Genomic DNA, 27,989 nt, shown 5'->3' with positions numbered 1-27,989 from the left:
TTGTTACTGTGTAATGCACCAGTGTCATTTCACTATGGCGAATGCGTAAACAAATGGAAAGGCTTTTATTTTTTATTTATTTTGTATGCCTCTAGTGTGACGTATTTATTCTAGTCATTCCTTTACCGAATATAAGCACCGAAGTTGAACTGTTTTTCAGAGGCAACATGAACGTGGTTTTCAACAAAACTGAACACCACAAAACCTCTTCGCGTAGCTTCAGAAGGGACGTCTGGTCTCGGCGGTGATGCAGGCGTTAAACCGTTAAATCGATATTTTACCTTTACCGTGTCTTTTTGGAGAGATGGGACAGAATAAGTATACGTATTGGAACTCTTCAGTGAAAGTTACCGTGTTGTAAATTCGATGATTTCTAACTGAGGACAGCTAGCTAGATATATCTGGTCAAGATGTTGACGGGGTCTAAGACAACATTTAAAGTGAGACAAATGCCAGATATAAAGGTAAGCTCCATATTCTTGCTGTGCATAAGAACTACACGGCGGTATTTGTATAAAAAAGAGGTTTACAGTAACCGGGAAGAATATCTTTCTCTTTTAGGAGATTTTCGAAGGACCCGCAAAATTGTAGAGCATAATGTTTAATTGGCTTAATGACCGTCTTGTAGGGTTGGAACATTTTGTTTGCTTCAGTAATACTTTTGCAAAGATTCTTTCTTTCTTTTGCTTCAGTAATACTTTTGCAAAGATTCTTTCTTTCTTTTGCTTCAGTAATACTTTTGCAAAGATTCTTTCTTTCTTTTGCTTCAGTAATACTTTTGCAAAGATTCTTTCTTTCTTTCTTTCTTTCTTTCTTTCTTTTACTTCAGTAATACTTTTGCAAAGATTCTTTCTTTCTTTCTTTCTTTCTTTCTTTCTTTCTTTCTTTTTCTTTCACTACCTGTTATTACTAGGCTATAATACCCATCAATTACTGCTACTAACCTGCCCAGACTGCATTTGTACAAAGTGGAAGTATAGTGACTAAATACAAAAACTGGAAAATTCCTTACTGTCATTCCACTCCTGTTTCTGTGACATGATTTCATCATGCATGTTTGAAATACATGTCACCTGCTGTCTCCTTCAAAACATTTGTCTTGGGTGCATTGCTTTATACATTACATCATTTTGCAATAACAGAGTTGGGTACATACTGATAATAGTGAGCACAATATATTGGGCAGCACCCTTTCATTAACATCCTGGGTCTTCATGGCTTGCCTTACTCAGCTTTTTAACCATCTAAAAGAAACGTGCTGTCCAGATTTACTGCTACAGTGCCATGTTCTGCAATGTCTTTACTTCTCCATTTGTTAGGTTTGTTTTAATGCAGCCCCGTTTGGTGTGACACAGTAGTAATTATATTTGCTCTGCCCCATCTTTACTGTGCAGTGCTGTTAACCAAGCACTGAGCACAGAGGTCAGTGGCCTGTAAACGTTGCTGCATTGGGGTGACGCTGAGGTGCGTCTGCTCACGGCTCCTTCACCCAAGACCTACACATATGAAACTAAACCTTCACAAGAAATGCAGGGGAGAATGGGGGATTTGTAGCTGTATGTATGCGTGGGCGTGAACACATGCCTGTGTTTTGCTGTGGGCATTAGTGTCTTGTGCTATGAACAGGGAAACACCAGTTATTAGTTCCTAGTTTGTCTGTATGTTCCACAAACGTATTTGTCCTCTTCTTGTCTTGCTGGAGCCATGTTTTGCTCCTGAATGTCTTCCCCCTCCCTGGTTATTTTTAGCTGCTGCAGGGTAAAGGAACACCCTCTGGCCCCTCTCACGTGCACCGTGGTTATAATGGCCTCCACATCTGGCTGTTTCCGTGGCAACTGCAGGCAAGGAGGAGCACACAGTGTGAGGATTCTGCCATTGCTATAAATGCATATAAGCTGGATTAAAACCACTCCTAATCTGAATATGTATGTGTCTGTGTAGGTTTCGGTCACTCAGGCTCTTGCCTGGTTTGAGCGTTTGGTAATTTACATATGCGTGTCCCAGATTTTTTTTTTTTCTCACTTATTCCTCTTAACCTGAACCAGATCTAAGCTCTCCTCTGCTTGTAGATGGAGCATTAATTTGTGCGTATTTGCACACATTTTATTTGTGGGATTTTAGTGCAGTGAAACCCCAAGTGAGGAATGCCTCATGCTGGTGTGGCATTACTGCCAACGTAGTGCAGAAAAGAATCTGCTCTACTGCATCTGTAATCAGTAGTGTTTATTTAGCAAAATGCTTCGTTCTTTGACGGCCTGTTTTCATGGTTACTCATTGAGACTTTAGCGTGGCTGACTGTCTTTCTTCATCCTGTTCCCCACGTGGAAATGGTTAGACACACACCCACTGCACAGTGCTTCCTCTCAGGGGTCCAAGTGCCGTGCTTCCATGTGGCTGGAGATCAGCACTGATACAGAGGGCCTGACGGGTATAAATATGAGACACACGCCCTCTCCCTCTGGGCCCGAGAGTCCAAGTGGAGTGAATGACAACCTTCCTCAGAGGATGCAAGGAGTCTACGCACTAACTGATAGTCTCCTCTCTACTAGCTTGCTAAAGACATTTACCACTCTTTTCTTTATTACTTCAAGACTGATCCACAGTCTATAAATTTAAATTCCAGTGTAGGTATAGCTTGTGTATTCAGTCGAGGACCCTGGTAAAAACAATGTTCGACACTCGGGCCACTTTTACCTTTAAATTGGCCCATTAGAGTTCTTCAGAACTGTTTCTGGGGTTTAAGAGCCTGGACTCCCCAACAGGTAGTGCAGCCAATAGAAAGCCAAATAACGCGATAACACAGCTGTCTGTAAAATCTAACCGGCAGACAAAGTGTGCTTTGAAATGAAAGGCACTCTGGATCAGTTTTGTTTGTCAGCTCTACGGCATGTATATATTCACTCTTGAAAAAACAGGTTCCATTCTATGTAGCTTCAGCTCAACTGGATCTAGTATATAATGGTTTTTTCATTGTTGTTGATGAACACGGAACTTTTTTCTTTTCAGGTTAATGACTATTGTTTGCTGTGCCAGTAACTTTAATGTTTTAATTGACTCCAATGCCCTTACTTGGAGAATATGCCACAGAGAAATATACCACTATGCAGCTGTTCCCCTCCAGTTGACTAGGCTGAAACAATAGAGTGTGTCAAACTCTGTGTTGTTCAAAGCCAATTGTACCCTTTGTTGTGGGTTCGATCTATGAACATTCTGGTCACACTGCTTACTCATCCTGGGACCAAGCTATCTCCTGAATCACTGTCTGCTCACTATTGCTCCTCCTGAATCACTGTTCACTATTGCTCCTCCTGAATCACTACTCACTAATTCTCCTCCTGAATCACTGCTCACTATTGCTCCTCCTGAATCACTGCTCACCAATTCTCCTCCTGAATCACTGTTCACTATTGCTCCTCCTGAATCACTGCTCACCAATTCTCCTCCTGAATCACTGTTCACTAATTCTCCTCCTGAATCACTGCTCACTATTGCTCCTCCTGAATCACTGCTCACTAATTCTCCTCCTGAATCGCTGCTCACTATTGCTCCTCCTTAATCACTGTTCACTATTGCTCCTCCTGAATCACTGCTCACTATTGCTCCTCATGAATCACTGCACACTATTGCTCCTCCTGAATCATTGTTCACTATTGCTCCTAGTCAATCACTGTCTGCTCACTATTGCTCCTCCTGAATTACCGTCTGCTCACTATTGCTCCTCCTGAATCACTGCTCACTATTGCTCCTCCTGAATAACTGCACACTATTGCTCCTCCTGAATCACCGTCTGCTCACTATGGCTCCTCCTGAATCACAGTCTGCTCACTATTGCTCCTCCTGAATCACTGAGACAAACTGAGCTGCACCGGAATTATTGTGGTTAAATTATATTGCTTAAATGAAATACTGCACATATTTTGAACGTTGTGACTTTAAAAGCTTAAAAAGGTATGCAGATCTTTCAAGAGAAGGTTGTCCAGACTAGGTCTACGTTTTTAGACACACCTCATTGTTCTTCAGATTTTCATAAATCAATACTAAGAAACTGCACTTCTTGGTAAGGGTATATATACCCTTTGAAACCATGCCTTGCTTGCCCTCTGGTATGTCAGTTAAAGACCGATGCACAGAAATTTATTTTGAAATTTAGCCGAGGCTGATAAAGTGGTCGGGCAAGAGTGATACTGTGCCACCCGCCCGAGCCCCCAGCTACACGCCTGGTGATCCAGCAGGGGAGCCAGGCGAGGAGGAGGATGATGAAGTATGTGTCCTGAGGTAGACTGCCTGCATTCTCTGGCCACAGAAGCAGAGAAGCCATGAGCAATGGAAAGATCTATGATTGTTGGCCGCCTCTCACTCCAGAAGCTGAGAACGCAGCGCGAGCTTGGTCTCAGGCAAGGGGGGGCTCTGACTCAGAGAAGCGAGAGCTCTTGTCCCGGAGAAGCGAGAGCTCTTGTCCCGGAGAAGCGAGAGCTCTTTTCTCAGAAATGCGTGACAGGCAAAGTAGACCTGACAACTGTGCTCGCACAAAACAGAAACCTCACAAGTCATCTTTTATGGCTTTATGTTTTTGTGAGACTCTCTGTTACTTTGGTCAGATCTTGCTCGCTTATTTGTGCTGAATGAGCTGTGAAGGATACAAAGGTTTACATCTCGCCAGTCCTTTAGGGAACTGCGTGAGATGGAGTCTTGCCTTTCAGCGTTTCCAAATAAAACAGGATAAAAATAAAAAACCCATTGCCTGAAGTACAAAACCAAGAGCTTGAGCTGCAGCTTTGTGTGTGTACATACTGAGCGATGTGCTGGCGGGTGGCGTGGGACTCACGGCCTGAGCAGTGGTGTTGGAACAGAGGTCTATTAAAAAACAGTGAAGACCAGTCCCATAACGATGCTTGTCCCTCCACTACTGATTCTAGCATCTAATGAAGTTTTTCAGTGTTTTTTCCTGAATGTTCTCCTCCATCGTGCTGTTCCATTCAGGGTGTTTCACTTGGATTGTAATTACATGGTTGGTTGTCTAAGCTTGGACATTTGATTTTTTTCTGAAAAGAATGATTTCCTTGTGAACTGGGCTAAAAAGCTCTGACCAATAACATAAATATGGTGCTCTTGGATTTCTTGACGCAACTAGTCCTAGACATTTTGAAATGAGAAATGATATAACATGATGAGAAATGATATAACATGATGAGAAATGATATAACATGATGAGAAATGATATAACATGGTCTGGGTTGTTGTTAGGGTTATGGTGGTTGCTTCTTCTTCACACAGATTTTGCAAAGCTGTGCTTTCACACTTTAAAGGTTTCTTTCAGCTTGAACACCAAGTGAGTAGGAGTGGGGTGAATGAGTAGGAGAACAAGTGAAGGGCGTGATACTGGGATATAATTAATCAGATAATCCTCATCAGCAGGTTCATACGTGCAGGGCTGACCAGTCCTGATTCTTCTCACATCATCATGTGTAGTTCATGTCCTGTCTGTCCTGCCAGACTGCCTAGGACTTGCTGGTTGTTTGACTGGTTGATGTTTGTTCATTTTAACACTCTTGGTTGTTAATATAAACTCGCAACAATATTTCATGTTTATGTTATGTTCACTATGACTCTGTTCCCTAAACAGAACAAACCGTTGTTCTGTCGTCTCTGGTTCTCAGTATGGAGAGAGGTGGACAAGGGCCACCTGAACGTCACCAGGTTCTCTAACAGCGTTAGGCCAACAAGGGTCTGGTGGGGAAACATGTTGAAATGCAGGCAGTATGTAGAAGGTGTTGCAGCTACTGCTCTTCACTGTTTTCACGCCATTAAAAGCCATTGGGGGGGGGGGGGGGGGCAGCTTGGATTTACCCTTAAGTAGAGCCACATGTTCAGTCAGCTTTGCCAGTTCCAGCTTCTGCGGATCTCTACGTCTGGGTCGACCTGCCAAGAACACGGAATAAAAAAGTGGGCGGAGTGCTGGCCGGACCATAGTAGACAGAAACCCAGTCCAAGTGCTCTGGAAACTTGAAATGAATTGAGGTGCAGAGTTGAGCCCTCCTCAAAACACTGGGTCTTATTAACCCTCTGTTTATTCTGGGTAGAAGTGCTTGTGGGCATGTCAAATCAGTGGCGATCGAAGGGAAGAATTGAACGAGAGTCTCAACATGCTTGTACTGCGGTGCCATACGTGTCCTTGGCTGACCTCTGGCAATGTGTCTGTATTGCCTCCGCAGGAGAGGATCATGAGCCAGAGTGGTCTTTACACCCGAGGGAGAGACGTGTTTGGCCTGTGCTGTTTACCAGGTAAGACCCCAGTAGATACGCCACTCCATAGTGACACACTGAAGTCGGGGGATTGTCTGTGGGACAGATTCAGGCTGCCCTATGGATGTTTACTGCTTTGGGAACCTGCCACAAAAAAGGTAACAAATCTTCATTTGTTGAATGTTTTCATGACGAACAGATTTTTTTTTGATAATTTTGTGAATTTTTCTCAGCCTGTAATTGCACAATGCGCTTTTTAGAAATCGGTTTGTTGGTAATACAGCATAACTCACAATAGCAGTTTCAGTCAGACATTCCCACAATACCACCATGCACCATCATTGTCAAGAGCAAGCCAGATTAGCCAATTCAGCATTCCTGTGTGCTAAATTCTCATTCGTAGTGTTGAGTTTCACTCTCCACACTCCCATGGCACGGTGGGGGTTCACGCCCAGCTCTGTCTGGTCGTCTCGGCTGACCTTTGGCCCTCGAAAGGGGAATTTGGCCTGAGAACAATCGCTCAGTGTGTTTTACAAAGCCCCACCCCCCCATGCTCACCACCACTCTGCACGCAATCTCCAAGACAGCGCCATGCCAGACCAGGAGATTTACTGGGGAATGTTTGGCAGGACACAGGGGTGTGACTCAGCCAAGCTCATCTATAACGATTCATATCAAGACTTATTCGCACTACCTCAGTAGGGGGTGTTGCGTATTCTGTGCTACTTTTTGGTCCTTTGCTTGCAACCCCTCCGGTCCCCTGTGAGCCACTGTAATGCACAACCACACAATAAAAAAACTACAGACCCAAACACTCTCCCGGCCAGCCATTGGTCAATCTTTACCAAATACGATTGAGACGCCAGTGCTGATGGTTCCAGGTCCCACGTCTGGGCTGATCGCCCCCTTCATCTCCCCAACCTCCTCTTTCATTGACGTTCTCCCAGTGCCAAGGCTGCCTGTTTGAAACCAGCAAGGAGAAACCATGGCAGCTTGCACCATCTTGAGTGACCGCATAAATGTTCATAAGACATCTGAGGCAGGGATGCAAGTACATGGGCTTAACATGCAAACCCGTGCTCTAGAAACCCAAACATATGTCAAATCACTGATACACACACACACACACACACACACACACACACACACACACACACAGTAGCTGCGATGGCATGTGAGACCAGACCAGTGTTGGTCCCCATCTCCAATAACAGAGTGGAAGAGTGGAAACCAAATCAGCCACTGGGGGTTCGTAGCTGCGGTGGAACTCTGACAGCATTGGACAGGTGGATTTATCACTACTTAATACTTAATATCAGAGATGGCACGCAGAAGAGAAGAACCTCCACAACAAGAGGCTCTCCGGCTTAGTGTTCAGTTTCCTGATCTGTCAACAAACATTTTTTGCTGTCATATCATTGGCTCCAGCTTTTTATTTTGTATTTGCTTTGTTGTCTAGGGATAAGAGCTTATTTAAAAATTCCCCTGCATGTTACAGCTGTGTTTCACGAGCGCGAGCTAGAGCACACACCTGCCTTCGCTGCTTGGATCCGTGGTGTGCTTTTAAGCATTTTGCGGTTTGATCTTCTGACTAAATCTTCAGATTGCTGTGCTGACACCACAAAGCGGAAGTATCTGAAGTATTCCAGGCTGCTCGGAGCTCCACCGAGATGCCATTCAGTGTCTCTCTCTTTCTCCTCATCTTGCACACTTCTTCTCAGCTAAAGAACCGCGGTAAACAGAAGAGCCGGGTAGGGCTCCGTCTGCCAAGCGTCCACTTCAGCACGCTCTCCGTTTTCAGAGGCAGGAGGAGACGGCCGTTGTGAGCAAAAAAAAACGAGCAAAAGTGTGTGCGCAATGTGAGGTTTACTTCGGCAAAGCCGAGCTCGCTCTCAGGTTGCCCTGTGAAACAATGATGGAGTACTACACTCCAGGCCAACCGGCCCTGCTCCTGCGGTGAGGAACACGGTGAGGAACGTGGTGAGGAACGCAGCGCAGGTGTTCCTGAAGCACTGCGGCACAGTGGCCGTGTTTATATGTCAGAGCAAGCAGGACTTTAAACACTCTGCTGTGAAGGCTGATGGAGATTAAGTGTTCAGGAAGCTTTCTGTGGTGAATATTCACTGAAATCCAGGTCGTCCCGGTTTCCTGTTGACTGGGTAACCCTGAAATTGAGATCATGGACCAAAAACAAACAAAAAAAAAAAACTCTATTGGCACACGTGACGTAGGACGGCCCAGTGAAATCTGTGATGCTCCATTTTTGCAGTGTTACTGTGTTGTTACTGGCCTGAGTGAGTCCTTCACTTGCAGTCATGTCCAACGTACGCTTGAATGCTCACCTGAGTTCACCTGCACTCTAGACTGAAGGAAAATTCACCCAGATTCATTTTTTTACCTTGAAGATCTGTCAGTACTGCACTAACAGTGTTTTTTTTTTTAGCTATTTCATGTCTCCTAAGAGTGAAAGCTCCTACTTCCTAGTTTTGAAATGAATTCTTTTTTAAGCTCATCAGAGAGCTGTTGACAAGTTTTGTTTCATCAGAAACAGGAAGCTTTTTTTTTTCCTTTGATCATATCTGTGACATGGGATTAACGAAAGCATGCGAGGTGAAATGTCCCTTTAGAAGCTGTTTTGAGGAGGACTGACCACAAGCACATGTGGACTTAACGGAGGCCGATGGACAGTGAAGAAGTGTGGTGATGCTTCTGCCTGGCTCTGTTCACACTGCTGCTGTTCATGGCTGTGTTTCATTTATGGGTTATTCTTGCACAGCGTTACAATCTCTTGTGCTGCCACAACTCATGATCGCGCCATCGCTATATAAGCACTGAAGTCTTCGAATATTTTATTTTTCATTTATTTCTTTTTGATGCTTTTTTTTTTTTTGCATGAACATGTTTCTGACCACGAAGCAGATTTTCTTGTTCAAACAAATCTGATAGTTTTCACATTTCTGCGTTTGCAATTTGTGTAGTAAGAAAGCCTAATGAAACACGTTGTCCTTTCCCCTCTACGACTTCACATGGTTAACAGAACGTCGTACTGCTTTTGCACTGCCGCGTATCGGACGTGTGGTAAGAACTGCAGTGTAGTAAAAAAGCAGCGGTTAGCCATAGTTATGTGGTTAAAGTCATTTTGCCCAAAATGATGGATAATTACTGTGCCATGTGAAGGCTGTGATTCATTAAAATCCCCAATCAACACGCAGCAGGAATGTCTGAGAATAGCCTGGCTGCACCCAGCACAGAGTAAAAAAACATTCTTTGCATTGCTCAGGAACTCATGTGCACCTTTGTGAAGTCGGTATTACAGAAGTCAATATTATGGGGGGATGACCAAGCAGTTTATGATGCATCCCTGTTTCCCCTTGCACTATGACCTTTGACCCCCACTGCGCATGTTTACGCTGGGTGCTGATCGCTGGGTGCTAAACGCTACTATTTGTTACACAGCCGTCCTTTTCCTGTGGTTGCACAGCTGCACATGTTATTACATTCTTTGTGTTTTCTGTATGAATGTGTGTTACTTTGTGTGGTGTCCATGTTGAGTATATTGCATAAAAATAGTTGCCAATATATTGCAATGCAGATGTTTATCTGCATTGCAGTGCAGAGTATAATTATATCTGATTATAATGCATACATTATATATGCATATATTATATATGAATGTATTATATATATGCATACATATATGTTGGATTGCTTTACTGTGGGCACACTGGGGCACACTCATCTCCCTTTTGTCACACACTGCTACCAGGTTGTGGTAGACGTATCCCTCTCCCCTATCACACCACAGTAGTGGGAGGTTTGAAGGCTGCATGTGTGTTCTGTGCCAGTCCAGGGCAGCACAGTGCCAGGGGCTGTTATCTGGGTCCTTGGCTATAGAGATATTGTGACTCTTAGAATGCACTGCATTTCAACAGGGTTTTTCTTTATTCTGTAATTTTGTTCTGTTCAGCATTAGTTTATAGGACACACACATGAACAGACACTGCCTGTCTTTGTCCTGATCAATAGTTTCTTTAATAGCATAATTAATATACATGCCATGATATGTGGCCCCTGCCTTCTAAAGTGTTGTCTGTTTGAAATACAAGAAATAGTTTGTGTTTTATTATTAATTATGGGAAGATATGCACATAAACCTTTTTTTGTGTTTTTTTTTTTATGGTATTTTGGTTTCGGATTTATCAAGTAAGGTACACAGTGTAGGAACAAAGGTCATTCTTTTGATAACAGAGCAGTTATGTCACTACATTTGAATCCTTTAAAACAGACTTTTTTTCCTTTGGCTGTGTAGTTCCACCACACACACTGAGTTGTATTGAAGCCTTTCTCTGGAGGCAGAGGCAGTGAACTCTCCTTCATGTGAGCAGGCCCTTCCAGCTGTGGTCACTCAGGCTGTTTACAGGCAGGGTGACGTCCTTTCACCTACTATAATCCCCGAGGGGGTGAGGGCTGCTCAGCCGTGTGTCCCTGGAGCTGGAGATGAAAGGTGTAGGGTGAAAACCAGGGGTTGTGCCAGTGAACTCCTGCAGGAAGCACTCTAATCTTGTGAAGTCTAAACATCAACCTAATAGTCATAACATATGGGAAACTCTTACGTTCATGAATGTGAAACTCACATCTAGGCCAGCTTCAAGGGCAGAGTTTTTTTTTTTGTTTTTTTAACCTAATGGAAATATTTGTCATTATTATATTTAGAATAAACACCTTCTTTCTCTTTATGTAATATCTGGAGGGTTTGATTCTGTGCTATTGTAATTTTGAAACATTTGTTTTAGTTTGTTAATGTAGACATTGCTCTCAAAACATACATGTGCACATGTGCTTGTATGATTAGTCACTGTTTTGTCAAAGGTAAGAGTCTGGAAGTTTTTTCTGTTCCGAAGCCTTTTGTGAACGCTGTTTTATCCGTTTGCTGAAAACATGACTTGGTGTTGTGTGTGTGTGTGTAGGGGAGTGTGTGTTGCAGAGAGCCATTTTGGTGAGGAAGAAACTCTCCCCTAAAGAAGGAGGCGGCTGGTTGTCAGGAACTCTGTTCTGCACCTACTTCAGAGTGGCCTTCGTGCCACAGGACGTCGCCAAACCGGAGGTGAGTAGCGCGGCTGCTCATGACCGACCCCCTGTCGAGGAAGGCGGAGCCTGGACGTGAATATTCAAATGAAGGCAAAATAGTCACACCATTCAGTGTGACTGACGTGCTGTCAAAGTGGCCTCTGTTGGCTCTGACCGTTATCGTCCAGGCAGAGTCAAATCACTGACCTTTTGAAGAGTTTATGGCTTCCAGATACACATACTGTCTTTCGGCATCATCTCTGTCAGTTCAGCTTCACATATGTGGTATATTGTCTTGTTCAGATGGTATCTCAGAAGATAAATGATCACCTGATGTCTGTTTTGCATGGTCATAGTACCTCGGGGCCTCAGTGGGTTCCTCTTCCTTTTTGATCTAGAACAATGCTGATCCAGTCCTGCTGGGTGACCATGACGTTGCGCTGGCCTCCATTGAGAAGGTTGTTGCCGGTAAGGCCCTTGAATGTGGAGAGCTTTAAGTGGGTGTGGATTTAGGCTGCTCACCTTGGTAATGTTGACGGGTGTTCTCGGTTACAGTGGGACCGTCGCGGACCAAGCTTGTGACTGCCAACTCCTCGCTGAAGTTCACCCCGGAAGAACTGGTCCTGTACTGCAAAGACCTTCGTGTCATCTGTTTCCTGTTTGACAGACTCACTCCTGATACCCAAGCCGTGGAGGTGTGTGTGTGTGTGTGTATGTGTGTGTATGTGTGTGTATGTATGTATGTGTGTGTGTGTGTGTGTGTGTGTGTGTGTGTGTGTGTGTGTGTGTGTGTGTGTGTGTGTGTGTGTGTGTGTGTGTGTGTGTGCACCTGTACGTGTGTATGCATGAATCCACCTGCATGTGCCTGTACATTGTATATAAATATCTACACAAAATAATATAGAACTTATGAGGATCATATTCCCTTCCAAACAAAATGTGTTATTTTGTTCCTTCACAGATCACACACACCATTGCCAAGATGTACCAGCCTCTGAAACCTGGATCAGTCGTCTCTTTCCAGAACGCTGCTTTGGGGAGTATTGGTGAGTCACTATGGCGTGTTCTCGACCAAAGTCCACCCTGATGCACCTCGTGTCCTGCTCCAGAGTGTCATTTTACAGCCCTGCCGTTTGCCCAGTTCTGATTAATTAGGGGACGAATTCCTTTGTTGTCATGTTCTGTAGAAATGAAGCAGTTCTTGAGCAACCGGCGGCGTGACCCAAGCATGGCCTGGTTCGAGAGCCCGGCGGACTGGGAGCAGGAGCTGGAGAGGACGGGAGCCACGGGCTGGAGAGTCACCTCCGTCAACGACCGTTTTGAGATGTCCACCAGGTGCCCACCATCCTCCCACATTCCCGAGGAGCTGGGATTCTCAGAACTGTTTCGTTTCCCTATAATGTTTTCAGGAATGCATCCGGAACGTTCCGTTCATTCCACAGTAAGTTTTGGTTCCTTTTCTCTACAGCCTGTCCAGGTTTAACGTGGTTCCTCAGAAGGTCCTTGACACAGAGCTGAAGAGAACATTTTCGCATTTCAGCGAGGGCCGCATTCCCGTGAGTCCACACACCCTGCTGTTCATCACCACCCGCTGCTTTCTGAGCTCCAACACATCTCCGCCCGGCTGGGAGAATGGTGGAGCCGGCAGACTCCGCCCTTCCACAAAGGCTGCATCCAGCACTTCATGCCCGTAACATTTTCCATGTCGTTCTTCTCCTACAGCGCTGGTGCTGGCGACATCCCCACGGCAGTGACCTGCTGAGGACAGCCAGCTTTCAGAACAACATCTATCATGAGAAGGACGACATTCGGTTAGTGGCTGTCTGAACATGGAACATGGGACCAGGAGCCCAACTAACCTAAATCAGAATAGTTAAATATACCGTTTTTTCATTCATTGCAATACAGCAGATAAAGAGCAATTATTGCTGATAAGAATGTGAGGTCAGCAGTGCCTTTGTGGTCCGGCCCACAGGAACCTGGAGCTGATCCTCTTTGGCGGCCATGCGGAGTGTGTGGTGGTGGACGTGGGTGAGGAGATGCCCTCGCTGGTGGACGTTCAGCTGGCACACGTGCGACTCCGTGCCCTGTGTCTCGGAGGTCAGCTGCTTCCATCATTTATCTCTATTATCTTCTGTTGTTTATAACCATTAATAATAAATGAATCTGTTCAAAGGACTGTTGGGTGTTAATATCTACTTAATGTGTGCTTCCAGAGGGTGTTATCATGCATACATTTGAATAGTATAAAGAAGGCAGTATTTAACTTTTGTCAAGGCATTAATCTTGGGACAAGTGACAGCAGCTTAATTAATACTTGATGTGCCAGTGAGTCGTCAGTGTGTGAGTGTGTGTGTGTGTGTGTGTGAGAGAGAGAGAGAGAGAGAGAGAGCGAGCGAGAGCAGTTACCTACAGCCAGCTTTGTATGTGGTGGTGTAAATGAAATCCTTCTGTCGAAGGCCGCACTTGAGATCAAGAGAGCAGAGTGTGTGTGTGTGTGTGTGTGTGTGTGTGTGTGTGTGTGTGTGTGTGTGTGTGTGTGTGTGTGTACTTGTGCGTGAGAGAGAGTGTTTTTAGCATTAGACCTCACATGGTGGTGGTTCAGTTCACACTAACTCACAAAATACCTCACAGAGGTGTGTGTTAGCAGAGCGTTACTGTACACTGCCAGCAGGGGGCGTCACAGCAGATTATTGTGCTCGTTTCTCCTTATGCTCCTCTTTGTTTCTGAATCAGCTGATCAAACACAGCGTTTCTCCATCTGTTCCCAAGAGGAATAGGACGGTAATGGGGTAGAAGAATGTGGGCGTTCCCAAGTGCGAGTGGGAAACTGATCTTCTAGACCCTGAATGTGGGGAATCCAGCCCAGCTGCTTTGATGTCCGTTAATTTCTTTTCCTTCTCTCCTGCAGACATTTCGTCATCTGTATCCATACCAGATGACAAGTGGCTTTCCTCTCTGGAGAGCACCCACTGGCTGGACTATGCCAGGTATGAGTGATGGCACCCAGCCTGCCACAGTCTCTTTACTCTCAGACCAACATGTTCACCGCAGCCCTTCATAAACGTAACTTCCCCACCACGTTGGCGTTACTTTCCATTTAAGTCTGTATTTATTAGCACAAGGTGCTAAATGAGAACCTGAAACCAAAAAAGGCAGCAATTTTCTGTGAAGCTCTTGTGTGCATTTAAGTACACTGGCGTGAGAAGACCAAAGGAAACTTCCCATAAAGTATTTAAAGCAGGCGTAAACATTTAAATATTTTCTTTTTATTTTCTACAGTAGTTCAGCAAAAATGTACTTAGCTAACACAAAGATCCTCTTATTTGTAAAGAGCACTGTAATTAGGTTTGAACACTGTAATTAGGTTTGTATTGTGTTTAAAGTGGCAGTGAGTGGAGGATGTTCTGTGTGTGTGTGTGTGCCTGCAGGTGCTGTCTGAGAAAAGCTACAGAAGTGGTCTGCTTACTCAGAAGAGGCCACTTGACCATCGTGCTGCAAGGTACCTTCTATTGACTAGTAAAAGAATCCTGCAGAGTGAGTCCTGAAGATGCAACTCCCTTTACATCTGCTTGTAAACACCTCTCAGAAGGTCCAGATGTAGCGTGATCTGTATCTGTTTACTCATCTGAGTCTTGTGGGTTCTCCGTAAGGTTCTCAAATGTTTTAACCCGGCTACTGTTGCTGTGACTTCAGTGAACTCGCAGGAAATGACTGTCAAAATGACTTTCTCAGAGACCCTCGGTTGCTTGAGAAGCCTGTTTGGCAGATGTGGGCTGAATGGGACTAAGTGTATACGGCCACCAGAGGGCGCAGTGCATCAGGAATGAATGGTTTTATTAATACACAGGGATGTTTGTCAGTGTTTAGCATAGTTGTATCTAGTCCCTTTTTAGGGTTGCTCAGACATCTAATGAGTGGTTTTGATGTTGATATTTAAAAATGGAAATGAGTATCTGTGAAAAACTTAAAACCATGCATAGTGTATGGATTGAATATATTTTTTAAACAATGAAAATACAACAGTATCCCCTGCCTAGAAAATGAGATCCACACCCTCTCTCCCGCCCTCACCCCTTCAGCCTTGTGGTCATGCTGCACAGAGCGTGGGTGCTCAAACACACACACACACACACACACACACACACACACACACACACACACACACACACGTGTAACAGGAGTAAACCTACTCAAACCAGTGTGTAGTGGCTCCATTACGGATGGTTTGTCCCTGCAGAACCGGAGGACCGGGACTGGAACTGCGTGGTGTCCAGCCTGGTCCAGGTGATGTGTGACCCACACTGCCGCACGGTGGCAGGCTTCCAGGGCCTGGTGCAGAAGGAGTGGGTGACGGCGGGTCACCGGTTCCTCAGCCGGATCAACTACCACCGAGACAGTGACAAAGAGGAGGTGAAGCACTGGTGGTTGTGGGTGGGTGTTGGGGTGGTGGGGTGGGTGTTGGGGTGGTGGGTGGGTGTTGGGGTGGTTGTGGGTGGGTGTTGGGGTGGTTGTGGGTGGGTGTTGGGGTTGTGGGTGGGTGTTGGGGTGGTTGTGGGTGGGTGTTGGGGTTGTGGGTGGGTGTTGGGGTTGTGGGGTGGGTATTGGGGTGGTGGGTGGGTGTTGGGGTTGTGGGGTGGGTGTTGGGGTTGTGGGGTGGGTGGTGGGGTGGGTGTTGGGGTGGTGGGGTGGGTGTTGGGGTTGTGGGTGGGTGTTGGGGTGGTGGGGTGGGTGTTGGGGTGGTGGGTGGGTGTTGGGGTGGTGGGGTGGGTGTTGGGGTGGTTGTGGGTGGGTGTTGGGGTGGTGGGTGGGTGTTGGGGTAGTTGTAGGTGGGTGTTGGGGTGGTGGGGTGGGTGTTGGGGTGGTTGTGGGTGGGTGTTGGGGTGGTGGGTGGGTGTTGGGGAGGTGGGTGGGTGTTGGGGTGGTTATGGGTGGGTGTTGGGGTGGGTGGTGGGTTGGGTGTTGGGGTGGTGGGGTGGGTGTTGGGGTGGTTGTGGGTGGGTGTTGGGGTGGTGGGGTGGGTGTTGGGGTGTTGGGGTGGTTGTGGGTGGGTGTTGGGGTTGTGGGTGGGTGTTGGGGTGGTTGTGGGTGGGTGTTGGGGTGGTTGTGGGTGGGTGTTGGGGTGGTTGTGGGTGGGTGTTGGGGTGGTGGGGTGGGTGTTGGGGTTGTGGGTGGGTGTTGGGGTGGTGGTTCATCTCGTGTGTGGCTGAGCGTGTGGGGAGGGGAGAGGAAGGTCGTTTTTGCACACGCATGCAGCCACTCCGCACATATACCAGATAAACCAGAACTGAAGCGTTGTGTGTGTGTGTATGATGAGCGTGTACTGAAGGATGTGTGATGCGTTTCCTGTGGCAGGCGCCCATCTTCCTGCTCTTTCTGGACTGCGTGTGGCAGCTGTGGGCCCAGTTCCCTGCATGCTTCCAGCTGACGGAGGACTACCTGCTGGGGCTGCATGACACCATCCACCTGCCACTCTACACCACCTTCCTGGCCAACTGTCAGAGAGAGCGCAGTCGCCGCTCACTGGTACACGCACGCACGCGCGCACACACACACACACACACACACACACACATACACACACGCACGCACGCGCACACACACACATACATACACATACACACACACACACACATACACACACGCACGCACGCGCACACACACACATACATACACATACACACACACACATACGCACACACACACATACATACACACACACACACACACACACACACACATACACACACACTCACACATATATATAATGTGTGTTCATATTTTGTGTGTAGTATGTAGGGTGTGTGCTGATCTTTTTTTTTACATGTGAAGTCCCATATTTGTTTAAGCATTTGTGAAGTCTGCTGAGAACATGTGTATTTCATTGTCCTGTCCTGGACTGTGCTTGTACAGTTGCCTTGAATTAAATGCAGAAATTACATCTGATACCGTCACACCTTCCCATACACCAAGATTTCAGTTGTCTGCTTGTGTATTTGTAATAAGGTCACCGTGGTGATCTCCTTATTATAAACTGCAGAGTTTTTCATATTGATATTAATATGCACCCCCATTGGTCCATGAGTGTAATGGTGAGCTGTGTATTGCAGGAAGTGATGCAGTAACATTTGAGATGTTAACATTTGAGATGTGGACTTTAACCGCCTCCCTGTCCTCAGCACCTGGCCCCCAGCTACACCCCAGTGAACGGGCTCCGGGCTCTGGCCAGAGGCTCCGCCGAGGACCCCTCTGACCCTCCGTACCCTCCAGTGTGGGACTGGGCCCTTCAGTACAGCAGCCGGAGGCGAGCACTCTTCACCCAGCCCTTGTGGCAACCCGCGTCCCCTCCGGCCGTCCTGAACGGCAACCTCAGCACAAACCCGGAGCATGAGTGGGTGAGAATGAGGGGCGGGGGGCGTCGAGGGGCGGGGTCACTCACATCCCTGAATGGTCCTGCATGGTCACATGAGGTGTAATGAGGTTTACCTGGTAAACGCAGACAAAATATGCAGAGGTTATGAATTAATGGATGAGTTACTTGCGTTGAGTCATAGCACGCTAATTACATTTTTAGGTCCAGTCTTTTTACACTGTCCTAGTTGAACAATAGAACAAGGGTGTTCTTTTAAAATGAGGTCAGTTTTTAAAAAGAAAAACACAACTGTGTCAAATTTAATTCCCTCTTCTAATTAAATTTTCAGCCTTAATATAACACCTCGTTGCCTTATTCAGAGAGCAACAAGCTCCTTCTCAGTCCCTCCGGCCTGTAGCTCATCTGCTTTCACCCCCTCCTCCTCTCTCCTCCTTTTTCTGTGCCTTTCTTATTTTTCCCACAATTTCTGTCTGTTCCTCATCCCTCCCTCTCTCTCTCTTTTTCCTGGCGCTCCCTCTGTCCTTCCCTCTCTTTCTCTCCGTCTCTCAGCACAGCGACGGATCTCCAGGCTCCGTCTTCCTGCTGGCACGCAGCTCCTTCTCCTGCCCTGTGGGCCTCCTGCCGTGGAGGAACAGCGGAGGGCCGAGCTCCTACCGGAAGAGTCACCGCAGGGCGCCGTCCTCCGAGAGCCTGCCTGCCTTGGAGCGTCTGGTCAAGGCCTGTTCCCAGACCTGTTCCCAGGCCCCGCCCAGCCACAGCGACCCCCTCCAGCCACTGCTGCCCCTGCTCCTGGGGCCCTGTGTCCGTGTGTGGAGGAACTGCTACCTGCGAGGAGCGCTGCATGCACAGGTGGGTACATACATTTACTATATATATCTTTACTATATACTTTTACTATATATATATCTTTACTATATATATATCTTTACTATATACATTTACTATATATATATCTTTACTATATACATTTACTATATATATATCTTTACTATATACCTTTACTATATATATATCTTTACTATATACCTTTACTATATATATATCTTTACTATATACATTTACTATATATATATCTTTACTATATACATTTACTATATATATATATCTTTACTATATACCTTTACTATATATATATCTTTACTATATACATTTACTATATATATCTTTACTATATACCTTTACTATATATATATCTTTACTATATACATTTACTATATATATCTTTACTATATACATTTACTGTATATATATCTTTACTATATACATTTACTATATATATATCTTTACTATATACATTTACTATATATATATCTTTACTATATACCTTTACTATATATATATATCTTTACTATATACATTTACTATATATATCTTTACTATATACCTTTACTATATATATATCTTTACTATATACATTTACTATATATATATATCTTTACTATATACCTTTACTATATATATATCTTTACTATATACATTTACTATATATATCTTTACTATATACCTTTACTATATATATATCTTTACTATATACATTTACTATATATATCTTTACTATATACCTTTACTATATATATCTTTACTATATACCTTTACTACATATATATATATCATTACTATATACCTTTACTATATATATATCTTTACTATATACATTTACTATATATATCTTTACTATATACCTTTACTATATACCTTTACTACATATATATATCATTACTATATACCTTTACTATATATATATCTTTACTATATACCTTTACTATATATATATCTTTACTATATACCTTTACTATATATATCTTTACTATATACCTTCACTATATACCTTCACCATATATCTTTACTATATATATATATCTTTACTATATACCTTCACTATATATCTTTAATTTATATCTTTACTATATACCTTCACTATATACCTTCACCATGTACCTTCACCATATATATATATATATATATATATATATATATATATATATATATATTACACACCTTTAATTAAATACCTTTATTACATACCTTTACTAAATACATTTTACTCTATAAATATATATATTTACGATACATACTGTATACCTTTACTGTACTGTTCGTCAGTGGTTTGGGTTTTGCAAGTTGAAGATGTTCTATGCACAAATATGCACTGATGGGATATTTTTTTCATATGCAGTGTTGGGATATTTTCTTGTTTGTTCTTTGAGGATAAATGTGGGTTTTCTTTGGCAGGCTTTCACACATCCAATGTCTTCCAACACGCGCCATCCCATGGATCAGCTGGCCTGGGAGGTGGAGCGCCTCCGTGAACGTCTGTCTGAGGCCTCCGCCGGGCCCCCTCCACCCCGCAAGCAGCAGGAGCCTCGCCGGCTCGACTCCAACCTCAACAGGAACGCCAACAACGGGACCTTCCTCTTCTCCTCCTCCTCTTCATCCTCTTCCTCTTCATCGTCGTCATCATCGTCTTCCTCCTCCTCGCCCAGGACCTCTCAGCAGGACAGCCCCGGGCGCTTTGCGGGGCAAATCCACATGTCTCCGCGCTCCACCTCCAGGGATGGCGCCAAGCACACGTTCCTGTTCGGCCGGCCGCCCGAGGCACGTGCTGCTCTGGGCTGCACCACCAGCCCGAGTGTCAGACTGCCCCGCCACGGCTCCTCCACGGGCAACAAGCCTCACTGACCTCTAGGTACGATCGAGTAAGCAGGAAAAAATAGCAAATAGCAATTAACCCTGCGGGACCCGCCTGGACCAGTCTTTACAAATATATCTACTAATTATCCTACTAATTATCGTACTAACTGTTCAAGGCTTAATATGTAGCACTTTGTGTATTTGCCACTCCTCTCAGTGGTTAATGAGGTACTGATATCCACGAGCTGTGTTTTTATATGATGTCTGCATTGTTATCCGAGGAAACGGAAGGTGGTTGAAGAGAAAAAAGCACAGCATTCCTTAAGTGTGAGTATTTTTTAAAAATGCTTGAAAGTTACTTGCCTGTATATAGTATTGTAGGGAATTCTAGACATATCGTTTTTAAACATTCTAAGCACATCAAAAGGTGTTTTATCGTAACTGATACATTGCCAGAGAACATAAAACAAAAACCTATTATCTAAAGAGACGACGTTGGAATAAGTGTTTGGTTATGTCCGTAGTAGAAATGGGCACATAGAGGGAAGAAGCCATGTAGCTATGGAGAGGCGGACGTCGAGCAGGCCCAGGCCCTACTGTGTAAGTCCTGGCAAATATTCATTTGGTCATTCCTTTTTAGACTGGCTGTAGAAGTGTTTGATTTGAGTAGCTTATGAATTTTAAATCGATTTGCTGACATCCTATTAAAAAAAGCAAAAAAAGTGGTGTTAGGCTATTAGTGGTTTGAATAAGGAAAAATGTCTTCATTACCACTAGGAGACATTTGTGAAGGGGCCCCATAAGCCATTGAGTGTTAACCTGCCTATTTTAATACAGTCTCAGTGTCTTAGAGGGCTAAGTCTATACACACAGGCACAACTGGAGATGTATATATTTCTCATATGAGTTTTATGTTCAGCATTGACAAATGAAAACCAATTACAATAATAAGAAACAAGCACATTTTGCATCATGTAAATTATTTATAACTTTCCTGCATCTGCCTTTTCAATGGATATTTGTATTATTTGTTACTGTGTCACTTATGGTAACTAGTGTCATTTGTAAAATCATATGAGAGTAAATCATTTGATGAGGTATGTATGGACTGAACATTAAGCCTGACCAACTGCCTTGACTCTTCATTCCTTCGCATGTGTAAAGAAATGGTTATGTTCATGTCTCTGGTAGAGTTGACTGTGCTCAAAGGGGATTGCATTCAGTCATAGTCTGTTTCTAAATAAAAATGGTCACGAGCTACTTCTCAGGACCGTGACGACATCTGGAGGCCTTCGGTTTAAAGGGTTGAATGCTCCCACTCCTCTAAGTGGAGAAATGTTAGTAATGGAAAATGACACACGTCCTATTCACATGATGTCAGTTTGCCAGGCTGGTTGTGCTTTTCTGTGGTTTAATGGCAACATGACAACAAATCAACACATGCAGTCTGAGCTTTGTGTCAGTACGGTGTGTTGAAATTAGAGACAAAAAGGTACTGCTGATGACTAAGGGTACATGCTGATTTGTTCACCGTTATTCCATTCTGACATGCGTCACATCCCAGTTTATAAAACAGAGTCCTTCATATGTCAGAGTGTTATATAAAAGTGCACTTGAAATAGGTGGTGGTGAACAGTGGTTCTAAAGCCTCTGACTGCTACAGATTGAACTTCAGTGTTAATGCCAGAGCGTAAGCTTACGCAAGTGGCACTTCCGTTCGGGCAAATAACTCGAACCCCGGCCTTGCTAATCGGTCTTCCGCCGCCACCCCTCCGCGTCTGACTGAAGGAGACGTGGCCGTGGTACAGAGCTGTCCCGGCGTGTTTGTTCACACACATCCTGGAAATGGGACACACTTCCCCTCTTTCTTTTGTTTTGTTTTCCTCTCTGATTTGTATCAGTGTACATTTGCTTGATATTGATTAATAAACCTAAACTTCATTTACTACAAATGTTGTCTTTGTACTTAAGGTCTGGATGCCCTGATAATTCATGCCCATAAAAATAAAACGCACTGGACTTCTCAATGTTTGATAGATTTATTATCTTATGAAAATAAATATTTACAACATAGTTACTTCACAAGAAGCGTAACAAATGTTAAATATTTCAGATATTCACACAATGTTTTTGATTAACAGTAATGCTTTTGAATGCACAGCACTGAATACAAAAATCTACAAAATGACAAATGCTGAAAAATGTCATGGCATACTGTTCAAACACCAAAACAGAACAGCTTAAAGAATCTGTTCTTCAAACACCTGTTGTTGCCTTATTCACAATAACCAACACAATAAGGTAGTAATGTAGCAGAATGCAATACTGTTGAACGTTTGTATCACGTTGGCTTTCCAGGAGTGCAACAAGATGATTAGCAAAATGATCAAAGTTAAATAATCAACTTTGAGTGATATAACTTAAATGGCCTTTCCACTGATTTTCATAAAATGAAAGTGCACAAAAGCCGCCCTCAGTCCCACTGGCCTCTCTCCTCCACCAGTCGTTGCTTCTGGCTTCCAAAAGGCGAGCCGTGGGTCATGACCGGGTAACTGTGCGCAGGTACCAGACCCGTAAGGTGGCGCAGAGACTTGCACATGGGGCACGGGTACTCGGACAGACCTTCTATGTCCTCGAAAGCCAGGTTGACGATCTGATCGGTGCAAGGGTCGCAGTACAGGTGACCGCAGGAAAGGCGTTTGAGACGGGCCTCGTAAGAGATGCAGCACTGGCAGTGGGGGAGATCAGAGCCCAGAGACAGGCTGCCGGTCAGTGAGCTGCTGTCCATGCTAGCCGCCTGGCTAGAGCCGAGCTTGTTGGAGGACCTGAGGAGGCAACGTGGGGAGAACATGGTTGGATCCCTGGGACGCGTGCGTGGTGCAGCTAAGGTATGCTGCTGAGCAAGAAATTATTCACGCAAAAAAAAAAAAACAACACATTTCTGCACACAGGAGATGTTAATCACATTTTCGTCCGAGCTGTAATTTCGTTCAATATTTTAGTTTAAATAACTAAATGTAGCATATTGTTGTTTATCTAGGTATTATTGGACGTCACAAACTCGGCCCACTCGGTGGTGGATAATAAGATGGGCTTTGGGTTGATGTGACACACCGAAATCAGTGTCGTAAGTGGTAAGATTTTCAAAAGAGCAATTGCCATAGCAACTGTTTAATGTAAAATCTGTGTAATGTAATTCCGTGTGGTTTGTAAACGCGTCCTAAATGGACAGTGCACGAAACAAAGACTAAAGAAATGCCACTGTCAAAATTACAGCCCGTTTCCAAAACGTTAATTAGGCCAGACAACTCACCTTTGGGAAGACGACGGAGTACCTTTGATACAGTCGAAGCTCAGCGCTGCCACAATTCTCCAGAACATGTCCATGCCGTTGCATCTCATGGTGAAGAAACACTGTGGTCGGACCTCCCGAACACTGCCTCATATTTACCAACCTTGTAGCATCCAAACATGTTTAACCTCGTGCTCGCGTTTAGACACCCCAAATCATACTTTAACAATGCGCTGGCCCAGTAACGAGGTCATTTGAAAGCGGTTCGCGCATGAAGCCTATCTGGTGTTGTAAGGAGGGAGGCAGTCGAGCAAATATGATCCCTTTCGATTGTCCGCATGCGTCGCACCTTCAGCAGCAGAACCCAAATGATCACGCGCTTAAACGGTTGCGCCCTCGAGCCATTTAGATGAATTGTGCGCGAGCATATTTTGTGTCTCTGCTCAAATCAGGTTTCAACACCAACGTGTCGATAAATTATTTATTTTAGGGCAGTCCTGTGACTTATAACTGTGTGTGTGTGTTTGGGTGGAGGGGTTGTTTGGTGCCTTTTTGAGAACCGGTTTGACAAGCGCATCTCGCAACAGAGCTGATTTCAGTTTCGTTCAACACCATGCAACCTCATTCCGTCTGCGTGTCTTGTGGTTCGCGTGGTGCAAGTTCTGTGACGCATGTCAAAAAACATTTTTGCTTCCTTTCAACCAAATGGACTGAACAGCATCCAATACAAGCTAAAACAAGGTTCTACATTTGAACTTAACAGAACTTATGGAATTATTATTACTTTTATTATTTTAAAATTAGCGACTGCATCTTCCATCCGTAGCTAAAATTGAGCTACGTTTGAGCTAAGTTTAGTTTCTGTCCAAAGAAAAAAAACAGAATATAACGTATGTACATGCCTTAAAGTCACAACCCTAGCCTATAGCACCTAGCACTTTTGTAACAATCCAGAAAGTTTGCGTGTCAAGTGGTTAAGAACTACATTTCCCGCGTGAGGCGTTTTAAGTTTGCACATATGCCTTCAGAACACCATTTAGCGCCTGGAATCCACCTGTGAAGATTTTATGTCACTACCCTTGCAGTTGATCTATTGATCTGAAGGTCAAAGCAAGATAAAATGGTTATGGAACGATGCATAATGCCAGCAGAGACTGTTTTAAGCAGATGGCATGTGATCTACGGAGATTTAAGACGATGGATATGGTAAGGAATTCTAGTGTATATATATATATATATATATATATATATATATATATATATATATATATATATATATATATATATATATATACACTAGAATTCCTTACCATATCCATCGTCTTATATATATAATATATATATAATCATGTAGATATATATATAGATATATATAATCATGTATAATGAAATGGTAATGTGTATGTTTTGTTTTAATGTGTTGATATTGTAATGTTTGTTGATTTGGTTATGGATGTTGAAATGCTTGTGTATTGATTTTTCACTCTCAATTTTAATAATGTACACTTTAAAAAGCAAAACTATAAAATTCTAACAATTATAATAGGCATCAGCATTACGTGCTTGAACCCTAATAAAAAAGATTCTGTTGAGACATTCTCTCTCCAGGTAGAACTGCGCCTCACCGTGGAGAAAAAAAATGGTGCAGTTTTCGTTTCTGGGTGCATTATTTTTATATTATTTAGGTTATGCTACCACCTACTGTAAATTAAATTGTTTGTCTTTCGATTTCTGTGCTTGATTTATTCTTGTACTGGACAGTACCACATTATCATTATGACTACTAAACATACTTCACAATACAATACAAAAACAGCTCAAAAATATTTTTGTTTTATTGTAGAATACTAACCCGATTAACTCTGTCCATTTGTTACACTGATGTATGTTCATTTATATTAAATATGTTTTTATGTTATGATTGTTGTGGTGTCTTGGTAATTCGTGACTAGTCTATTTATCAGTATTTGTATTTATCTATGTGCATTGATGGGTTATGTAAGTGGGCTGTCTATACGTAGAAAGCTGACATCACAAGGCTACACCCCTTTCCAGCAGCATACCAGTGACATGCATGAAGCCTTATTTGAAAACCTGGTCACATCAACACATTGCCTGTTGCTAAGCGCTGTATTACCCTGGCAGACAGGATCGGAGCGGCAGAGGCTGAAACACCCAGCGTTTCCTCTCTCGCTTGGCACTGCAGGACAAGTTAACGAAAACTGTCTATATTTCCTCAAGCGAGAAATAATGATTTTAATTCTTCTCCCCATTCATCCTGGACCTGCAAAGCACATGCTGTGTTCAGTTTTTGATGTAATAGAAGACAGAGTTGTTTTTTTTTTTGCTTTTTTAAAAAGGTGGATATAATCTTTTGCAATATGCAGAGAGGATGCTATGATACGCTCTAATGCATATGCTCTGATACGTTTTCTTAAGCATGTGATAAAAATACAATAACGAGGTGTCTACTGCATGCAAAAAAAAGAAAAACGAAATCATTACAGAGGCATGGATGATTTTATACGTCAGAACCTCTTGTCTCCTTGGCCAATTATAAACACGAGTAAATGCACGTGTATGCAGAACGTATTCGTGAGCAGATAGTTCCCCCTACGCACGTCCTTAGATGGTAGGATACACGTGCAGAATATGGCACGTAATTATATAGGAATCTCTCTGTTGGATCACGCGCACAAGTACCAACCGTGTAACTGCAAAAAGCTGCAGTTCTCTTCAAACGTTTCAAAACACGAACTTTAAATCTTCCCCCGTCAAGATAAGCTCCGACAAAAGTCGACCCGTGCAGCGCATCTTTTTACCAATATTTGATAACCCTTCCGATCCTATGTCGGAACCCCCTCCATTAAGCGAATGGTGTAGGCCTGCGCGAGAGGGGGGGAGACGCGCGCGGTGTAGTAGGGCAGCACCCTCCTCGCGCGCGCCAGCTGTTCTCCTCTTCAGGGCTGAAGATCCCTCACTACTCCACACCCCACCAAATAATCATCCCACATTTCTCACTGAAGCATCCATAACGGGGAGATTAAAGGGGAAACCGTCACGAACAACCCACTAAAGTAGATTAATAAAGGTAAGTGATCGTTCTTTTTACATGTCGGTATAATGCAGTCGTCTTTTTGGCCCAGAACATTTTAGGAAGCTGTATAGTGAAAGATCTTTTGACAACCTGTAATATATCTCATAATTAGCTGTCATTGTTACCAGGCTCTTGCGCCTACATTTCATTTGTATCGCCAAAATACTGTAATAAAATAATGACAATAACCATTCTAGAAATAAATATTTAGCGATTTAGTCGCATTCCCTTCATCATTTTTGATGTCGGTATTAAAATATGAACGCTGGTGTGGGTTTAGTTGCAGAATGCGCAGTGTGGTGCCTGCGGGTAGGTCTGTGTGTTTTACACCGGCGGAACTGTAATAGAGGAGGAAATAGAGGAGAGATAAAAGCGCAGCCTAATAAATGTGTCTTTTATTAGCGTGTAGTCAGTGCGCTCGGCCCTTCACCTTCTGTGCGCTCAGCGCGTCTGACGCTACCAGATCTGCAGGCCGTTGTGAATGTGGATCGATTATAACCGCGTTATAACGCTATGACTGAGGTCGTCGTGTTTAGTGAAATGAATCATGGTGTGTCTTTGGTGTTCGGCGTCTCCGAGCGTTAAATGACCTTGCTGCAGACGCGACTGCATGAGGGTTCTGGGTCGGATGCTGAAAGGGTTCTGGCCCATCATTGTGGCGGTTATGGTGCCGCAGTTGTAGCTACTACAGCGATTTCAGTCGACCTTGTGTTTAAAAGACATGTCACGTATTGAGATGTTTGTACATAGTCACGATTCGTGGACAGATTGGTGATCGCTTCTGCCTGCGTATGAAAGGCGGTGGGTGTGAATAACGCTGGTTGCGAGTAATCGACTAATCGTCGTGAAATAAGATGTAACCTAATAAATAACTTGATAATGAAAATGTTGCCGTGCTGTGTGGAACGAGCGTCCTTAAGAAGGTTCAGACTGATAACGTTTTCCTACAAATGTGAAGTGTTATTCTAATACAATTGTAACGGATCGTGCAGTTATGATACCTACTGCTGCACCTTTACACTAACATAAAACGCGTAATAAGAAGTTTCCTCATCCTCTGCCACTTTGATGTTTTCCCAGATGCAGTTACTGAACCACTGAATCACATTACAAGCGCGACAAATGTTGGTTTAGTATACTCCTAGGGAACCTCTAAGGGAGTTGTTTAAAGGCTCTGCGAGTAGCTGTTCTTCACAGATTCATCGATTTGTCTATGCTGCTATGGTCCATCATATTTCGTGTTTGTTTCCCTGCTTTATTGCTAATGCTGGTAGAGCTCGCTGTGA

General features: G+C 43.9%; 3 protein-coding genes across 4 annotated transcripts in view; 2 read left to right on the top strand and 1 right to left on the bottom strand.

Annotated features, from left to right (window-relative positions):
- mtmr11 (myotubularin related protein 11) lies at nucleotides 1-22,252 on the top strand. Of its 2 annotated transcripts, XM_077012588.1 has the most exons (18): nucleotides 1-464; nucleotides 6,213-6,282; nucleotides 11,211-11,347; nucleotides 11,709-11,778; nucleotides 11,866-12,005; nucleotides 12,272-12,356; nucleotides 12,498-12,645; nucleotides 12,779-12,866; nucleotides 13,033-13,121; nucleotides 13,286-13,410; nucleotides 14,222-14,300; nucleotides 14,742-14,812; nucleotides 15,551-15,723; nucleotides 16,666-16,836; nucleotides 17,490-17,705; nucleotides 18,233-18,532; nucleotides 19,916-20,369; nucleotides 20,596-22,252. In XM_077012588.1, the coding sequence occupies exons 1-17, from the start codon at nucleotides 411-413 to the stop codon at nucleotides 20,360-20,362; spliced, it is 2,463 nt and encodes an 820-aa protein (XP_076868703.1). In that variant the 5' UTR covers nucleotides 1-410; the 3' UTR covers nucleotides 20,363-20,369; nucleotides 20,596-22,252. The 2 variants fall into 2 exon arrangements, with proteins under 2 accessions (XP_076868703.1, XP_076868702.1); XM_077012587.1 differs by having other exon boundaries at nucleotides 19,916-22,252.
- Nucleotides 22,253-22,388: 136 nt separating this feature from the next.
- Nucleotides 22,389-24,222, bottom strand: LOC143519293 (uncharacterized). The gene is made up of 2 exons (XM_077012590.1): nucleotides 23,628-24,222; nucleotides 22,389-23,139 (listed from the first exon to the last, which is right to left on the bottom strand). The coding sequence occupies exons 1-2, from the start codon at nucleotides 23,714-23,716 to the stop codon at nucleotides 22,788-22,790; spliced, it is 441 nt and encodes a 146-aa protein (XP_076868705.1). The 5' UTR covers nucleotides 23,717-24,222; the 3' UTR covers nucleotides 22,389-22,787.
- A 2,267-nt stretch (nucleotides 24,223-26,489) lies between these two features.
- Nucleotides 26,490-27,989, top strand: part of sv2a (synaptic vesicle glycoprotein 2A) — a 31,099-nt gene continuing 29,599 nt past the window's right edge. The window contains exon 1 of the mRNA XM_077012585.1: nucleotides 26,490-26,697. The gene's annotated coding sequence lies outside the window, so the exon portion shown is untranslated. The remainder of the gene's footprint in view (nucleotides 26,698-27,989) is intronic.

Source organism: Brachyhypopomus gauderio, chromosome 7 (genome assembly GCF_052324685.1).
Source record: "Brachyhypopomus gauderio isolate BG-103 chromosome 7, BGAUD_0.2, whole genome shotgun sequence".
NCBI classification, from domain to species: Eukaryota; Metazoa; Chordata; class Actinopteri; order Gymnotiformes; family Hypopomidae; genus Brachyhypopomus; species Brachyhypopomus gauderio.
The sequence above is the reverse complement of the archived record's forward strand: the minus strand, read 5'-3'. Positions and strand labels throughout refer to the sequence as shown.